Source organism: Syngnathus typhle, linkage group LG5, assembly GCF_033458585.1.
Source record: "Syngnathus typhle isolate RoL2023-S1 ecotype Sweden linkage group LG5, RoL_Styp_1.0, whole genome shotgun sequence".
Taxonomy (NCBI): domain Eukaryota; kingdom Metazoa; phylum Chordata; class Actinopteri; order Syngnathiformes; family Syngnathidae; genus Syngnathus; species Syngnathus typhle.
The window spans coordinates 12255115-12271956 of record NC_083742.1 but is presented as its reverse complement, the minus strand read 5'-3'; the positions used below and the strand labels follow the sequence as shown (position 1 = coordinate 12271956).

General features: G+C 44.5%; 2 protein-coding genes across 4 annotated transcripts; one reads left to right on the top strand and one right to left on the bottom strand.

Annotated features, from left to right (window-relative positions):
• Positions 1-371: 371 nt before the first annotated feature.
• On the top strand, positions 372-7651 carry akr1a1a (aldo-keto reductase family 1, member A1a (aldehyde reductase)). Of its 2 annotated transcripts, XM_061278422.1 has the most exons (8): positions 379-532; positions 631-750; positions 5707-5858; positions 5933-6128; positions 6200-6249; positions 6324-6473; positions 6603-6762; positions 6850-7651. In XM_061278422.1, exons 1-8 carry the CDS (start codon positions 452-454, stop codon positions 6913-6915), a joined length of 975 nt encoding a protein of 324 aa, XP_061134406.1. In that variant the 5' UTR covers positions 379-451; the 3' UTR covers positions 6916-7651. The 2 variants fall into 2 exon arrangements, with proteins under 2 accessions (XP_061134405.1, XP_061134406.1); XM_061278421.1 differs by having other exon boundaries at positions 372-532; positions 6603-7651.
• vcp (valosin containing protein) lies at positions 7258-15542 on the bottom strand. Of its 2 annotated transcripts, XM_061278420.1 has the most exons (18): positions 15400-15542; positions 15151-15243; positions 13215-13326; positions 12936-13108; positions 12719-12861; positions 12496-12626; positions 12292-12423; positions 12107-12209; positions 11678-11811; positions 11382-11517; positions 10402-10514; positions 9960-10124; positions 9761-9883; positions 9455-9667; positions 9070-9378; positions 8739-8894; positions 8508-8662; positions 7258-7797 (listed from the first exon to the last, which is right to left on the bottom strand). In XM_061278420.1, exons 4-18 carry the CDS (start codon positions 13100-13102, stop codon positions 7692-7694), a joined length of 2286 nt encoding a protein of 761 aa, XP_061134404.1. In that variant the 5' UTR covers positions 13103-13108; positions 13215-13326; positions 15151-15243; positions 15400-15542; the 3' UTR covers positions 7258-7691. The 2 variants fall into 2 exon arrangements, with proteins under 2 accessions (XP_061134404.1, XP_061134403.1); XM_061278419.1 differs by lacking the exons at positions 15151-15243; positions 15400-15542 and adding an exon at positions 14411-14571.
• Between the last annotated feature and the right edge of the window lie 1300 nt (positions 15543-16842).

The window sequence follows — 16842 nt, the reverse complement described above, 5'->3', positions numbered from 1 at the left end:
ATAAACAAGTATAGGAAGACTTTGACCTTGGTTTGTTAAATACCAGACAGACCAAATGGTCTCCTTTGCACTGGCTTAGGCATGCCCATGCCTTTTTTTTCCACTTTTTACAATCCAAAGGCAGAGCAGGTGATTTTGTGTTACAGCCAACTCAAGTCATGGGCATGAGTGCAGCACAGGAAAGCCATAAAGATGAGCTCTTGCCAGGTTGAATGGAGTTCAACCATCTCTGCATTGTCCGGGGATTAATGCTTATACATTCAAGAGTCTGTACTGTTTTTTCAACTTAAGGAGTCATAGCAGTACTTTTACTTTCACCACAGACTTTTTCTTTCCGTAATTTATTGTTAACTTTGTTAATCAGTAACTCTCTGGACTTAGTCGTGGTGACCGCCAGTGGAAGTGTCTGCACAGAACCTCACTTTATGTGTCAACTCCACAGTGGTGGAACATGAATGCCTTTGTAACTCTTACAACAGGCCAGAAGATGCCAATGGTTGGCCTTGGAACATGGAAAAGTGTGCCGGGACAGGTAGAGGCAATTAACTACTCAATGGCCACTATAATACGAGTGTTGGATGACAAATTCGTAATATTGTGTTCTGAAGGTTGATAATTGATTTATTTCAGGTGAAACAAGCCGTGCTGACAGCTTTGGATTGTGGCTATCGGCACATAGACTGCGCGGCAGCGTATGAGAATGAACAGGAGGTGGGCGAGGCTCTGGCTCTCAGGGTCGGTCCAGGCAAGGTGATGTCTAAATTTCGATGTCAGTGAAATACTTTGATTTGAATTTGCAGATTTAAAAAGGCCCATTTATTTTTACATAGCAATTAACGGAACACTTTGAAAACAATGTTGAAAACTCTGGACCACCACACCCTGGGTGCATTGTTCCGAGAGTCGGAACTCAGGGGGGGGCGCATACGTACCCCCTGAGTCGCATTGACCCTTTGTTAACACCGCTAGGTATCCAGGTCAAGCCACTCAGGGCAGAAGAGCTGGGGATCAATCCTCCCCAATCAGAGTGAGAACCAGTCGCGGTGAACCGCTGCCTTTCTCCTCCGATCGGGGTTCAAGAGCACTGGAGCCAGCCCTGAGTAAGCAGTGCCTCCCCAGTACTCTCCTCCCAGTTGTACCTGCAAAAAAAGAGGCTTCTTTCTTCTTGAGCAATCTTCTTCGTCCCGTGTCAACGCACGACCCAAGGAGATGCTAGATCCATTCCTCCAACTTTGCTGTGCTTCCTCCATCGCGAGGCTCCAGGGAAATCAAAGTACCTAGAGGGAACTCACCTGTGTTCCAATACCTGTGGAGGGAATGGCTGAAAAAGAACCCTACTCTACATCGCCTAGGTCCCGGTGCATCCTCGGCCTAGTCACCTAAGCTGGACTAGGGGACGTGAATATTAAGGGGAAGAATTGGGAACCTATTCCAGGTCACCATTTAGAGTCCAATATTAATGTGTGTGGTGCAATGTGCTGTTGCATGAGCGAGACTAACCCTCATAGAAGACTGAGCCTCGATTAAGGTCCTTCCGCTCTGGACCACCACACCCTGCGTGCATTGTTCCGAGAGTCGGAACTCAGGGGGGCCGCATACGTACCCCCTGAGTCGCATTGACCCTTTGTTAACACCGCTAGGTATCCAGGTCAAGCCACTCAGGGCAGAAGAGCTGGGGATCAATCCTCCCCAATCAGAGTGAGAACCAGCCGCGGTGAACCGCTGCCTTTCTCCTCCGATCGGGGTTCAAGAGCACTGGAGCCAGCCCTGACTAAGCAGTGCCTCCCCAGTACTCTCCTCCCGGTTGTACCTGCAAAAAAAAGAGGCTTCTTTCTTCTTGAGCTATCTTCTTCGTCCCGTGTCAACGCACGACCCAAGGAGATGCTAGATCCATTCCTCCAACTTTGCTGTGCTTCCTCCATCGCGAGGCTCCAGGGAAATCAAAGTACCTAGAGGGAACTCACCTGTGTTCCAATACCTGTGGAGGGAATGGCTGAAAAAGAACCCTACTCTACATCGCCTAGGTCCCGGTGCATCCTCGGCCTAGTCACCTAAGCTGGACTAGGGGACGTGAATATTAAGGGGAAGAATTGGGAACCTATTCCAGGTCACCATTTAGAGTCCAATATTAACGTGTGTGGTGCAATGTGCTGTTGCATGAGCGAGGCTAACCCTCATAGAAGACTGAGCCTCGATTAAGGTCCTTCCGCTCTGGACCACCACACCCTGCGTGCATTGTTCCGAGAGTCGGAACTCAGGGGGGCCGCATACGTACCCCCTGAGTTGCATTGACCATTTGTTAACACCGCTAGGTATCCAGGTCAAGCCACTCAGGGCAGAAGAGCTGGGGATCAATCCTCCCCAATCAGAGTGAGAATCAGCCGCGGTGAACCGCTGCCTTTCTCCTCCGATCGGGGTTCAAGAGCACTGGAGCCAGCCCTGACTAAGCAGTGCCTCCCCAGTACTCTCCTCCCGGTTGTACCTGCAAAAAAAAGAGGCTTCTTAGTTCTTGAGCAATCTTCTTCGTCCCGTGTCAACGCACGACCTAAGGAGATGCTGGATCCATTCCTCCAATTTTGCTGTGCTTCCTCCATCGCGAGGCTCCAGGGAAGTCAAAGTACCTAGAGGGAACTCACCTGTGTTGCAATACCTGTGGAGGGAATGGCTGAAAAAGAACCCTACTCAACATCGCCTAGGTCCCGGTGCATCCTCGGCCTAGTCACCTAAGCTGGACTAGGGGACGTGAATATTAAGGGGAAGAATTGGGAACCTATTCCAGGTCACCATTTAGAGTCCAATATTAACGTGTGTGGTGCAATGTGCTGTTGCATGAGCGAGGCTAACCCTCATAGAAGACTGAGCCTCGATTAAGGTCCTTCCGCTCTGGACCACCACACCCTGCGTGCATTGTTCCGAGAGTCGGAACTCAGGGGGGCCGCATACGTACCCCCTGAGTTGCATTGACCATTTGTTAACACCGCTAGGTATCCAGGTCAAGCCACTCAGGGCAGAAGAGCTGGGGATCAATCCTCCCCAATCAGAGTGAGAACCAGCCGCGGTGAACCGCTGCCTTTCTCCTCCGATCGGGGTTCAAGAGCACTGGAGCCAGCCCTGACTAAGCAGTGCCTCCCCAGTACTCTCCTCCCGGTTGTACCTGCAAAAAAAAGAGGCTTCTTAGTTCTTGAGCAATCTTCTTCGTCCCGTGTCAACGCACGACCTAAGGAGATGCTGGATCCATTCCTCCAATTTTGCTGTGCTTCCTCCATCGCGAGGCTCCAGGGAAGTCAAAGTACCTAGAGGGAACTCACCTGTGTTGCAATACCTGTGGAGGGAATGGCTGAAAAAGAACCCTACTCTACATCGCCTAGGTCCCGGTGCATCCTCGGCCTAGTCACCTAAGCTGGACTAGGGGACGTGAATATTAAGGGGAAGAATTGGGAACCTATTCCAGGTCACCATTTAGAGTCCAATATTAACGTGTGTGGTGCAATGTGCTGTTGCATGAGCGAGGCTAACCCTCATAGAAGACTGAGCCTCGATTAAGGTCCTTCCGCTCTGGACCACCACACCCTGCGTGCATTGTTCCGAGAGTCGGAACTCAGGGGGGCCGCATACGTACCCCCTGAGTCGCATTAACCCTTTGTTAACACCGCTAGGTATCCAGGTCAAGCCACTCAGGGCAGAAGAGCTGGGGATCAATCCGCCCCAATCAGAGTAGGCCAGCTGCGGTGAACCGCTGCCTTTCTCCTCTGATCAAGGTTCAAGAGCACTGGAGCCCCTGAGCACTTACACCCTGAGTCACCTTGACCCTTCGTTAACACCGCTAGGTATCCAGGTCAAGCCACTCAAGGCAGATGAGCTCAGGATCAATCCACCCTGCTCAGAGTGAGACCCAGCCGACAAAAGAATGCTCCTTTCTTCTTGAGCAATCTCCTTCATCCCATTACAACGCACGACCTAAGGAGATGCTGGATTTATTCCTTCCACTTCCCTGTGCTTCATACACCGCAAGGCCCCAGGGAAGGCCAACCTGGTGTGTTTGTTGTTGCCAGAGGGTCACTATTTCAGAAAGCTCCTACACTCACGGTTCCAATTCATTCAGGTTCCTGGTGCCTCCCTCATGTGTGTCCCTTGTGCACTACCTCTCGTTCTCCGGTAGTTACTCCAGGTAATTTGGATATACTTTCGAGCGGCCCTGAGCGAGCCTTTTGTTGGATTTCCGATTATTAGTCAAAACCTATTTTAATATTCTCAACCCTGAGTAGTGTGTATTCAGATATGGTTGCATCCTATGTCCCTGTTGAGTACAAAAGTTGCTTATCCATTTCATACCATTCACTATCTTACTATTTTACTTTATTTTATTCCCCTATACCTTTGACATCATTGATTTTATGTTCAGCTGTCAATTTTATCTATTACTTTTTATTGGTATTGCACTTCGATTTTAATTAAAGACATCTAACCATCACACTTCCTTTTATTACTGTACTTTAGTTTTGACATCCAGGGAGCCCATTGACAAAGTGACCCATCTCTTGAGATCACTGCAATCTTCACAGCATCTTTGATTGGATTTAGCTCTTCCCTGAAGGTCATTATTTTGGGTGTCCCTTACACTCACGGTTCCATGATTTTTCCACAATGGCCACCACGCCGTCCGGTTACCCTTGGGCACCCCTAGTGGCTATCCCTAGCATTGCGTCCGATTGAATTTAGGTTGATAGGTTTATTTAGATTTTTTAAAGTAATTGTTTTAGATTTAATCCTGCTTTATAAAAAATAAAAAAATAGGATTAGGGTTAATCAAAATTAAATTCAAATCGGTCATCCCTTATTCAGAATATTATTGTAATAATTGCACATTCACAATATAAGAATATATATATTATATACGTATATATAATTACAATGATGTTAAAACTAGCCAGAGGTCGATTATTTATTTATTCATTTATTTGTGTGTTTGTTTATTCATTCCCACTATTATCATACTACTAGTGTTCATTACAGACCCACGATTAGTGATCTCCTAATTTTGGAGCCTGCAGCAGTACTGCAGCAAACAGAGCAAAGTGGAAGCGGACATAAAAAGTAAATATCAGAGATCATTAGGCAATACGTCTCCGTTGTGTAAATGATTTTGCCTGCACGGGTAAGTGATAGAAAACGACTAGCAGAGGATGGTTTCGATCCATCGACCTCTGGGTTATGGGCCCAGCACGCTTCCGCTGCGCCACTCTGCTCCGCGTCAGGAGCCGCAGTTGAGTGACGTTAAGTTCCTATTCAGATCAGAAAAGCGCTGATCCGGGTCAAAAGCGGTCTAATTTTTTTTTGTTGTGGTTTCAGACTGTACATTTTACAAGTGAAGTGTATTTTGTAAACATCCACGGTTGTGACGATCTGTGCTTCCATTGGACAGCAATGAGAGGCGGGCACACAGACCCGAAAATGGAGGAAAATATGCGAGTCCTACGTGCTGCATTCCTGCTCTGCATATTTGTGCTGAGTTGGCTCGAATCTACGCTGTTTGTATTCACACCTGAAGCCTACTGCACCAGAAGAGAACGAGTTCTCCATATGAAGCAGTGCACCTCTACACAACTAAAACAATTATTTATTTTGAATGCTGCTTATTATCATTACTGTTCTTGATGACGTCATTGGAGTCAAACCAATCGAGAGTCACTCTAGTCTTCCCTGCAGGCTTTGCGTCGTGACCAAGTGTTTGTGACATCTAAACTGTGGAACACCAAACATGACCCTTCTGAAGTTGAGGAAGCCTGCACGACCACCCTGGCCCACCTGGGTCTTTCCTACGTGGACCTTTATCTAATGCACTGGCCAATGGCCTTTCAGTAAGTGATTCTTTGCCAGAGGATTGCACTGAACTGTACGTGAGAGTCACGTTGCGTGTCCTTCATATGTTCAGGCCTGGAAAGGAGCTGCTGCCTCGGCGTCAAGATGGAAGTGTGTGTTACTCTGACACACACTACACAGAGACTTGGGCCGCCATGGAGGACCTCATGGACCAAGGCCTGGTCAAAGCCATCGGGCTGTCCAACTTCAATGCGAGGCAGATGGATGACATCATCAGAATGGCCAAACACAAGCCTGTGGTAAACCAGGTAGACCACAACTATCTCCACTACCTAATACATGGACACTGTCAAGAACAAGTGTCTCCTTGTTGCCGCAGGTTGAATGTCATCCATATTTGTCCCAAGGAGATCTCCTGGCTCATTGTAGGTGAGGATCAATGTTGGATTTCTCTTTTGTTTACGATTGAAAGCAGAGGTCGCCCTCATACTTGTACATGTCAGGTCAGTGGCTGTTTGCCTGACGGCTTACAGCCCTCTGGGTAGCGGGGATCGACCCTGGGCCTCCGCTGAGGAACCTTGCCTGCTGCAGGATCCCAGAGTGGGAGAAATATCTCGGCAATACCACAAGACACCTGCCCAGATCATACTCAGGTTGTAGGGCTTCGATTTCATTTGAAAACTCCAGTATTAAGAAATATGCAAACGTATATAAACATTCTAATTTCCACACGATCCAAATTTGTACCTCTGATCTCCCTCTCTGTCAATTACATTTTGCAGGTGGCACATTCAGAGGGACATTGTGTGTATCCCCAAAAGTGTGACACCCTCCAGGATCCGTCAGAACCTGCAGCTTTTTGACTTTGCCCTATCAGAGGAGCACATGAAGTTGATGGACGCTTTAAATCGCAGCCAACGCTTCATCGCCCCAACAGTCAAGGTGTTCCATGCATGTACTCATGTGACATGTCAACAATTCTGTGTTCCTAGATCAAACGCACACCTGACTAATTTGCTTTTTCCACAGAGGGATGGCAAGACACTTTGGAGAGATGCTGAACACCCTCATTTCCCATTCAATGATCCTTATTGAGTCAAAACAAAATCGGTTTTAAATCACGCAATGGCTCTAAACTGTTGTCAACTTGATTGGTCAGATTAATTTGAATTTAAATTAGATACATTTTGATAATCGATGTTTATTTGATTCACTTTGGGGAGTTCACGCTCAACCTGCCCGAAAATGTTTTTTCTGGCCAAATGGCAATTGGGAGCGCAGGAATACAATTTGGCAATTGTCTCGGATTGAACCTCACTGCAGTGACACTGCGTGGTCAGCAGCAAGATTGCTTACCGCTGACAAATTCTGATTTGAATCACATCAACACATGGGGAGTCATGAGATTTTTCATTAAAATCAATTCAAGCCAATACATTTATAACGTGTGAGATTTTATTTTCAACAACATAACCTTGACAAATTTAACAACATTATATGCTACTGTTTTATTTTAAAAAACAAAAAGTAAATTTAGCAATGTTTTTTTTTTTCCATTTCTCAAGGTCTAGCATAGAATCCCACCACTAACTGTATCTTGGTATACTGAAAACGAGGCCACTCAACGTCCCACCCCCTCCCCACTGGAAATGCTCCAGTACTCACCTTCCATTTGCAGACATCCCCCTTCTCCCCACCCACAATAAAGCCAGGGCAAGCCAAGTGGCAACATGCTGTCTCCGAGGGAATTCATACAAAAAAAAAAAAACGTAGGAACACAAGAAAGAAGCACAAAGTCCTAAAAAGTTGGAATCTGGTGAATTTTTACAGGTGTCATTCCTGTGCTGACCACTGTGGGGCAGTGTGTACATTTATCCATAAAGGTCATCGTCGTTATCTTCATTGAAAACAGGACCTGTGCCACCTCCTCCTGTGCTGTGGCTTGGACCACTGCCACCAGTGGTACTATTAGGGAACCTGGGAAAAACAAGATGGGAGCGTTTCAGCCGAGAGTACAAGTGAGAAAAAGGACATTTCCGTAATGCAACTGAAATTATAAAATGTCTGAATTCAAATTGTCGTTTTATGATGTAGCTGGATCTGCTAAAGTGGAATTTCACCCCCGTAGTGAAATTATTATAACATATTCAATATCGTCACCTTTATAAAATAATACATGTTCAATATCGTCACCTTTATAAAATAATGGTCTGTCACCCAGAATAAATTGCTGATTATATGTATTAATAAATTCATTTCATAGGTAAAACTGAATAATCTGTTTAACTAATTTAATTTAGAACAGGTTGCCAGCATGTTGATGTAAAAAAAAAATGTTTTGTGTGAATATGATTGGGCCATTACTCTAGGAAGGTGACAATGAGCACCAATTGCTAACACATATTGGCGATTTCTACTTGGGCACATCATCATCGGGACGATGATGTCGCTAATACACGAGTACCACCCAGATGTGGCCTGCAGGCTGTACTTTGCCTCAGTCTGGTTTAGACAAACACGAGAGAGCCTTTTTCAAGAGGATTACATGTTGGGGTATTTTTGGAGACCATAATCTGTCAATCAGACATAATCTCTAAAATTGCTACATTACTCTTAAAATGGTCCACATTTAACCAACAAGAAAAAGAACAGAGTCTGGATGTACTTGAATAAGTCCAAAAGTGTACCTAAAGCTGCCGAAGCCACGACTCTGCTGCAGCGTCTGTGCAAACATCTCGTATTTGCGGATGTCATTGTCGCTGACGGAGCGGCGGGCGAATCGCATGGCCTCCTCAAAATGGTCCTTCCTAATCTCAGGCACGGGGTCATCCTCTTCCACCTCCTACAAAATGAGATGATGGTGTTGAAAGTGTACCCAAAATGATGGAATCTGAGCGAAGACAACGAAGTGGACTGACCATAGCTAAAGGATTTGTCTGCCTCTCCCTCTCTCTGCGGATCTCGTTCTCGATGCTCTCCCTGATGGCCAGTTTACATGCCCGCTGGCAGATCTCTGTGAGGTCAGCTCCAGAGAAGCCATTGGTCATCTTCGCCAGGTAGTCCAGGTTCACATCCTGGGATTACATTGGGAGGAAAAACAAAGATCTGTAAAGTCAGTTAGCCAGGATGCAGTAAAGAAGAAAAAGCTCTGTAGTAAAATACACAGTGCAGGAGTTAACAGTACTACGCTTTCCTAAAAAGATTAGGAGCACACATAGTCATAGTTTCACTGCCAGGTTAAAAGTTCACCTTGCTGATGGGACTCTTGCGGAGGTTGGCCTTGAGGATGCTCATTCGGCTCTTCTCGTCAGGCAGGGGGATGTAGATGAGCTGATCCAGACGTCCAGGTCTCAGGATGGCGGGGTCGATGATGTCGGGTCTGTTTGTGGCGCCAATGATGAAGACGTTCTTCTTGCTGGACATGCCGTCCATCTCTGTCAGGATCTGGTTGATGACACGGTCGGCCGCTCCGCCACCGTCTCCCACGTTGCCGCCGCGAGCCTTTGCTATGGAGTCCAGCTCGTCAAAGAAGAGAACGCAGGGAGCTGCTTGACGAGCCTGGATGTATGCAGATGTTGGTTCTCATTAGGACCATGAGCATTTGTAAAGATCTAACAGCAACAGGGTCACCAACCTTATCGAAAATCTCCCTGACGTTTGCCTCAGATTCTCCAAACCACATGGTGAGCAACTCTGGTCCTTTGATAGAGATGAAATTTGCCTGGCACTCATTGGCGATAGCTTTGGCCAGCAGTGTTTTACCGCAACCAGGAGGCCCATAGAAGAGCACACCCTTGGATGGGGTCATGCCAAACTTGAGGAACTTGTCTGGGTGCTCCACTGGGTACTGAATTCAAGATGATTGAGGAAGATAAGACAGTTTATGAAAGCTTGCAGATTGCATTCTGATGGATATTTCAGTTATATCGGTTTTCCATACCTGTACTAACTCTTGCAGCTCTCTCTTGACATCTTCCAGACCACCGATATCCTCCCAAGTAATGTTGGGAACCTCAACAACTGTCTCTCTGAGAGCTGACGGGTTGCTCTGGCTCAGGGCCCACTAAACATTGGGTTTAATAAGTGAATATCATTAAAAGAAATGTGCGTGCATATTGCCTTCCACGCAAGAGTTTTACCTTGAAGTCATCCATGGTGACGGCGAGAGAATTCATGACTTCCGCATCAATGGTCTCGTCCTCCAGATCGATCAGGTCCATCTTCTTTCTGATGGCCTGCAATGCCGCCTCAGAGCACAGGGCAGCCAGGTCTGCACCCACGTGACCATGGGTCTCATTGGCTACCTGCCACGGCATACACACAGCTCAATAGTGCTGAACTGGCAAGTCAAAGACTGATTAAGTCGAAAATAGATGGACAAAAGGAATGCTGCAATTGTCAACAAGGACAATTAAGTCCTGATAGCTGACATGCACTGCGAGCTTTACAATTAGATTGCCCAACTTATGAAAAGAAAGACTCATCCTTCGGCATCCAATAAAAAGTCAAGGTACAGTCGACTCCAGTCGCTGCTGTCATACACCAATCTAACAATGACACCTAACCAATGCTGGTACAAACCTGTTCCAAGTCCACATCATCAGCCAGCTTCATGTTTTTGGTGTGAATCTGGAGAATCTCAAGTCTGCCAGTGGCATCCGGAATCCCAATGTCAACTTCCCGATCAAAACGGCCTGAGGACATTGAAACATTTTTATTATCATATTTTCCCGGACTTTTTGCCACGTCTAATACACTTTATACACTCGTTCGTAAAAAGGCTGTGGACCGCTGTTGAGCGCTACCACCTCGGTTGGCGGAGGGATATGCGAGCAGGCTCACGGTCATGCGAGATCGCATGCCCGTCCGCCAGGCAAATAGTGCCGCACAATTGACACAAAGGAGACAGAATTGACAAAAACGGACATTACTGAAGAAAGGAAGCTTTTATACACAAACCCCCATTACAAAAGAAATGCATATGATGCTGCTTTTAAAATAAAGGCAGCTGGCTCTTCAAAGAAATGGAGCTGCTGCACGTACTGTAGAGGTTTCCTCCGGCCATTAGCGGGCACTGGGCTATTCTTGATGCGCCACCCTTTTTAGTTTGTTTTTTTTCAAGTTATGCCTTCTCTGGTGCTTTACGTGTAGCCCGTATCGTATTACCAAGTTTACCCCTGCAAGTGGTCCCGTTTGATTATTAGTTGTGTCGCTAGTGTTTCACCCACATTAAGTTTATTATGGTCGTTGCTGAGATTTATACATGTTTGTATATTTGTAGCGCTCCTTCATCTTTGTCAATAAAAGGTATGCGTTCCCAAAGAACCATTTCTTCCAAGACAATCCTCTGTGCATTTTCTCTTATAAATGGTAATTAAACATTAAAACAACTGCATCTTGTAGTCCGGTGCATCTTATATATGAACAAAATGAGAATTTCCCCTAATTCTAGCTGGTGCGGTTTATATTCCGGAAAATATGGTAGTTCAGATGGATGTCGCACAAGTGCTTGACAGTGAGCCACAGCCACGGATAGCATGTTGCTTTGAGGTGTTAGTTACCAAATCTCCTCAGAGCTGGGTCGATACTGTTCGGTCTGTTTGTGGCGGCCATGACGATGACATGAGCTCTCTGTTTGAGGCCATCCATCAGAGTCAGTAGCTGCGACACAATGCGCCTCTCCACCTCTCCGTGAGTCTACAAAAATACACAGGTACGGCGGAATGAACACATAGCAGCATTTAAATGGAAGATTATACACAACACAAATATGAAAGTTATTAAACCCTATGAATGGTTTCAAACTATTTTGAAAAAACGTGGGACACCGAAAGAAACCCTATACAATAATCCTCACCTTCTCTCGCTTTGGAGCAATAGCATCAAGCTCATCGATGAAGATGATGGCAGGAGCATTTTTCTCCGCTTCTTCAAAGGCTTTCCTTAAATTACTCTCGCTTTCTCCAGCCAGCTTGCTCATTATCTCAGGGCCTTTAGAAAAAAAACATTTGCATTAGCGGAATGCACTTTTTTATTTTTTTTTTTTAAAAGATAATGACTTTGAGGTGGCAATAATATCCTTTTGTCTTATATACAGTATTTCCATAATCTGGCACATTTTTATAATGCAGAAGACAACTGTTGTGACAAATGAACTCGTCTAGCCAGTTCTAATAATACATTTGATGCAATGAGCTTAATACATTTGATGCAATGAGCTGGAGCTGGATGGATGAATGAAATCCCAATGGCAAAGAACATATGCATGGCAGCATTGTCACAATACCATTGATCAGAAAGAAGAAGGCTCCTGTTTCATTGGCCACAGCCCTGGCAATCAGGGTCTTTCCAGTTCCAGGGGGTCCATACAGAAGGATTCCACGTGGGGGCTGAGGAAAAACCATTATATTCGTGAGTAGGATAATATTAACATTGTATTATCTGTAAAGATTGCACATCAGTACAGCATACCTTGACACCTATGGCCTTAAAAAGTGCAGGGTGCCTAAGCGGGAGCTCCACCATTTCTTTGATCTGAGCCAGCTGCTTCCTTACTCCACCAATGTCATCGTAGCCAACCTCATTCAAAGACTCCTCTTCATCCTGTGGGTTTAATAAACCACGTGAATAAGATAACTGTCGCGTTGTGGGGCAGCGTGATGATTTAGTGCCCACCTCTCTCCTGATTGGTTCGCCCTCACAGTGAATGACAGTGTCTGGAGCAACGATGCAGTAGGGGGAAGGATCAGTTTCCACCACTTTGAATTCCACAGCACGCATGCCTCCTCGGACCAGGAACATATCACCTTTAAAGTCAAAACAGGTCATGTTTACTTAAAGTTACAACTCACAGAAAGGAAGAGAAAATATATAGCAGTCAGATCTTGCTTGCACTGACCTTTGCGAATGGGCCTGTAAGCCTCCAGAAAGTATGGCTTGAGATAAACCTCAAACAGGTTGCCAGTGATTCCCTCGACTGTGTCATCTATTGGTAGGACATGGATCCTCTTTCCATACTTTACATCAGGACATGGTTGAATGCTGAGGGGAAAACATTGTACTCTTTATATCAGAGTTTGAGAAGGAGCCAAGACAGTGGTGCATCATTCTCCTACCTGATGACATCACCCAGTCGGACCCTCAAGTTGTTGCGGACCACCCTGTTCATTCTAACCTTTTCATCAGAGCATGTATCATCAGATAATACAATGCACACGGTCTCACGTTTCTTTTTGCCCTTCATCAGCACTGTGTCGCCACGGAAGAGCTGGAGCTCATCCATCTTGGTCTAGAAACAATGTAGGATCAATTTCACATCATTGCTATGCGAGTATTGTTCAAACAGCACTGAGCTATACAATCAATGTCTGCACTTTTCTATACAATCAATGTACCTGAGAGAGAGACACGACACTGTTGTCTTCATTAATAGACTCATCCACAATGAGTCTGTTGGGTCTGTTCTTCTGTTTCAGAATTGCAGTGGCTAAGTCATCATTCTTTGCTCTAAAGGAGAAATTGAACATTTGGATGTCTCAATACATCAAAGTAAAACAGAGTTGTTCATGACACAAATGTACTGAATGAGTCAAACAGTTTGTGATACAAATACAATACAAATAAATGTTTTCCCCTGACTCACGTTTATACATACAATACAAATGCACTGACTGCGTCAACAATTAAAAGATAGCATATATGTGTTCATGATTGATGTACAGTCAAACAGAAAATAACAGCTATATTCCCGTAAAATTTCGTATTTAGGGTACTGTTATATTGCTTTTAGAATGCGTTTCCGTGTCGTTAGCACGCTAATGCTAGCCTTTACGCTAAGAGACGGGCACGCAAGCGAGCCCGGATGACACAGCAAAAGAATCGAGAAGAAAACTTTGGATCGCTTTCTTGATCTACACAAAAATATATGTGCATTTCCAAACTGCCAGTTGTGGAGTTTCCTACGATCGCTTCCACTATGTCGAATATTCACCGGATGAAAATAAATATTACACCATTACTGTTAACTCGGTCATTGAGCATAAAAGCTAATTGTGCTAACCAGCTAGCTTTGCGGCACTGTTGTGAGTAGACGTGACGCTATTGGCTAGCAAGTTAGCATTGACAATCGGCATTATTTGGCTTAACGTTTAATGTGCACCGCGCCTCGGTTCCAGGCCAACACTAGAATGACTCCAAACCAGTAGATGGTGTTTGCTTTCTATGTAAAGGCCATCCCTATGTAATGGTGGATGGCTTTGGCCTTGATCGTGTTGCTAAGCTAAGACGCGCAACAATCCGACAGCAATGACTGTGCTTTGTCAAGCCGTTGTCACTAGAGTATTTGCTGAAAACTAGTCACTGGAGAACGACAGTAGTGGGGATTGCACCAATTAGTAATATTTGGTCGGGTTAACACCTCAATATCGGTAGGTTTTAAATGTTGACGCCTATGTAGGCAATGGACAAGTAACTGACCCCGTTAGCTTTGTTGCTAATATCTTAGCAATCGTGCTAACTTTAATAAACTTGTGTATACTGACACGTTATAATTATATTATCTTTGAAAACATATATTAATGTGTCTACTTACTCCCCTCCCGATGCCATGGTTGTCCACCTGGATAACAACAATAAATACAGAAAATCTAGCTAAAGTTACGATGCTTCGCCGGCTTTCGTTATCCTACTCCGCAAAATATCCGCGAATGTCCAGAGGTTTCCGTGGTTTTCTATACTGGTGTACAGAGCTCTTGATGCTCCATTGATTATGATTGGTTGATGCCGTTTGTCAAAGTCGCAGACCAATAAAAAAGTAAGAAAAGTGTATGACGTCACGTCGAGTAACGTATCCTTCGGCCAATTGCAAACGTATAAATTGCTCCTACGGTCCGCCTACTTTGATCTAATTGGTCAGTTAAGACGGGATAAACGTAGAGTAAACCAATGACCATGTACCGCGTTTAAGAATCAATAAATTTTAAAACACACTTCCACCCTTCTTTTTCAGTCATACGATAAATACTTTTTACAAAAAATAAAAATAGTTTATAAAAATAAACGTGACACCTGCGTGTTTAGTATCCGACTAAATGGTGAAACAACTACGATAAGCGTGTCATTTATGGCGCTCTGTCATGCCTGAGACGTCAACATAACGTGTGTTCTTTGATTGGTGTTTATCTCGTGGACAACGTGGATGTGTTGCTACGTCAGAAGGACTCTGGTTTCCTGGCGAATTGTTACAAACCAAATAAAGTACGTCAATAACAGTTCCAATTAAACACAAGTTACATATGCAATAATGCATATTGTGCAGATATTTTCACAAACCACTCAGCAGTTGTTTTTTGTATCAGTTTCATTCTTCTTCACTGCCCAAGATGGGCTACGTGGGCTCAAGTTGTTGTACTCTGGGGCGAAGCTCTGCAGAGTCCAACGGGAAACATGAAAATAAGCATTTTATTGCATGTTTCTTTCTTTTTTTTTAAACGTGCTTATGACAAAAACTCTTGAATCTTGAAACATATCGTCATTGACCACCATGAATCTAGAAAACGTAAGGAAATCAGTTTGATTTACCTTCCATTCGTTGACAAATTTGTTGTATTCTTGGATCCATTTTTCTGCTAACTTAGACGATGATTGTTGCCTAATAATGGACATTTAGGTTCCGATTTCAGACAAAATGGTTAAAGTTTCCCTCGTTTGCAGCACAACCGGAAATGTAACGTAAAACAGTGAGGCTATCCTGCCCCCTTGTGGATGGTTGGCAGATTGGATAAATCTCCAGCAACTATAGGCGGTACCAAATAATTTCAGTAGCCTTAGCATCTTTCGGCTTTTCTGCATGCGGCCCTCGAATGAAAGGGTTCTTGGTCACAGAAATGCGATGAAGACAACGACCTGGGAACTTATTTATTTGTCTGTTAAGTGCTTTTTAATTATACGGGATACATGCAGTCAAATGTGCAGCCTTGCATGGTTGCATCTTACTTTTCCTTTCATACACTAAGAACAAAAATGTCTCAGGAAACTCCAATGCTGTAATGAAATTACAGCTGAGTCATCATTGAAACTACCATGGCAGCCATTTTTTTCCAGCTGTCCCTGTGAAGGTGACTCTTCTCCCTCATTTTCTCCCGTCTCAGTGTTCTGCCTGCCCGATGTCCCATCCATGCGTCACTCTGTATCATCCATTTATCCTCTGTCCCCTGTAGTCTGAAACCTCCCTCAAGTGTTTGGTTATTTCACAACCTTACAAGTTCATAGTCCCCTTTCCGGTCATTATATTAAATCAGTGCTGAAAATATAACAGCATGCAGTGAAGCTCCTGACACAGGCTCACTAACAAAATAATAATGCATTGTCACTGACTGATGTTGGTGTATGCTTACAGTGTTGGGTTCATTTGTCTTTGGTTCTATTTATCTTTAATAGGTACTTTTTTAATTGTTGTGGGTGATACCGATTAACTATTTTATCACACAGAAGCAATTGTCATTTAAACTTTTTGTATCTTACATGGTATTGATTGACCCATAAGCAGCTTCTTACATCAAACATAAATAGATGTACCCACTGTACACTGCATAGCAGTTTTTTTTTTATATACTATATATACAAATGACAGAAATAGTTCAAAGTGTGCTTCTCAGGAGAATGCAATGATAGGATGCGGTCATGGGTGACATTGTTGTGACATCATTGGGAGCGAGAGAGGCTGACGCAGCAAAATTAACTAGTATGCTCTGATCCACTTACCCTTCAACAATATCCATGGTACTATGATTTGCAGAAATAAGTCATGGGCATGACCTCTTCTCGAAGCAGATGTGCAAGGACAAGTTATGTCATTCTGTATCAACACAACACTGTGCACAACATTTATGCAGTCAGCACCTCATTTGGAATGTAACAATTGCCAGTGACTGGAATGAATAATGTGTCCAGGGTGTAAGAAAGCAAAAGGGCAGCAACAAAACAATGGAATTATTTGATTTGTGTTTGTGTGTGTGAGGCCAA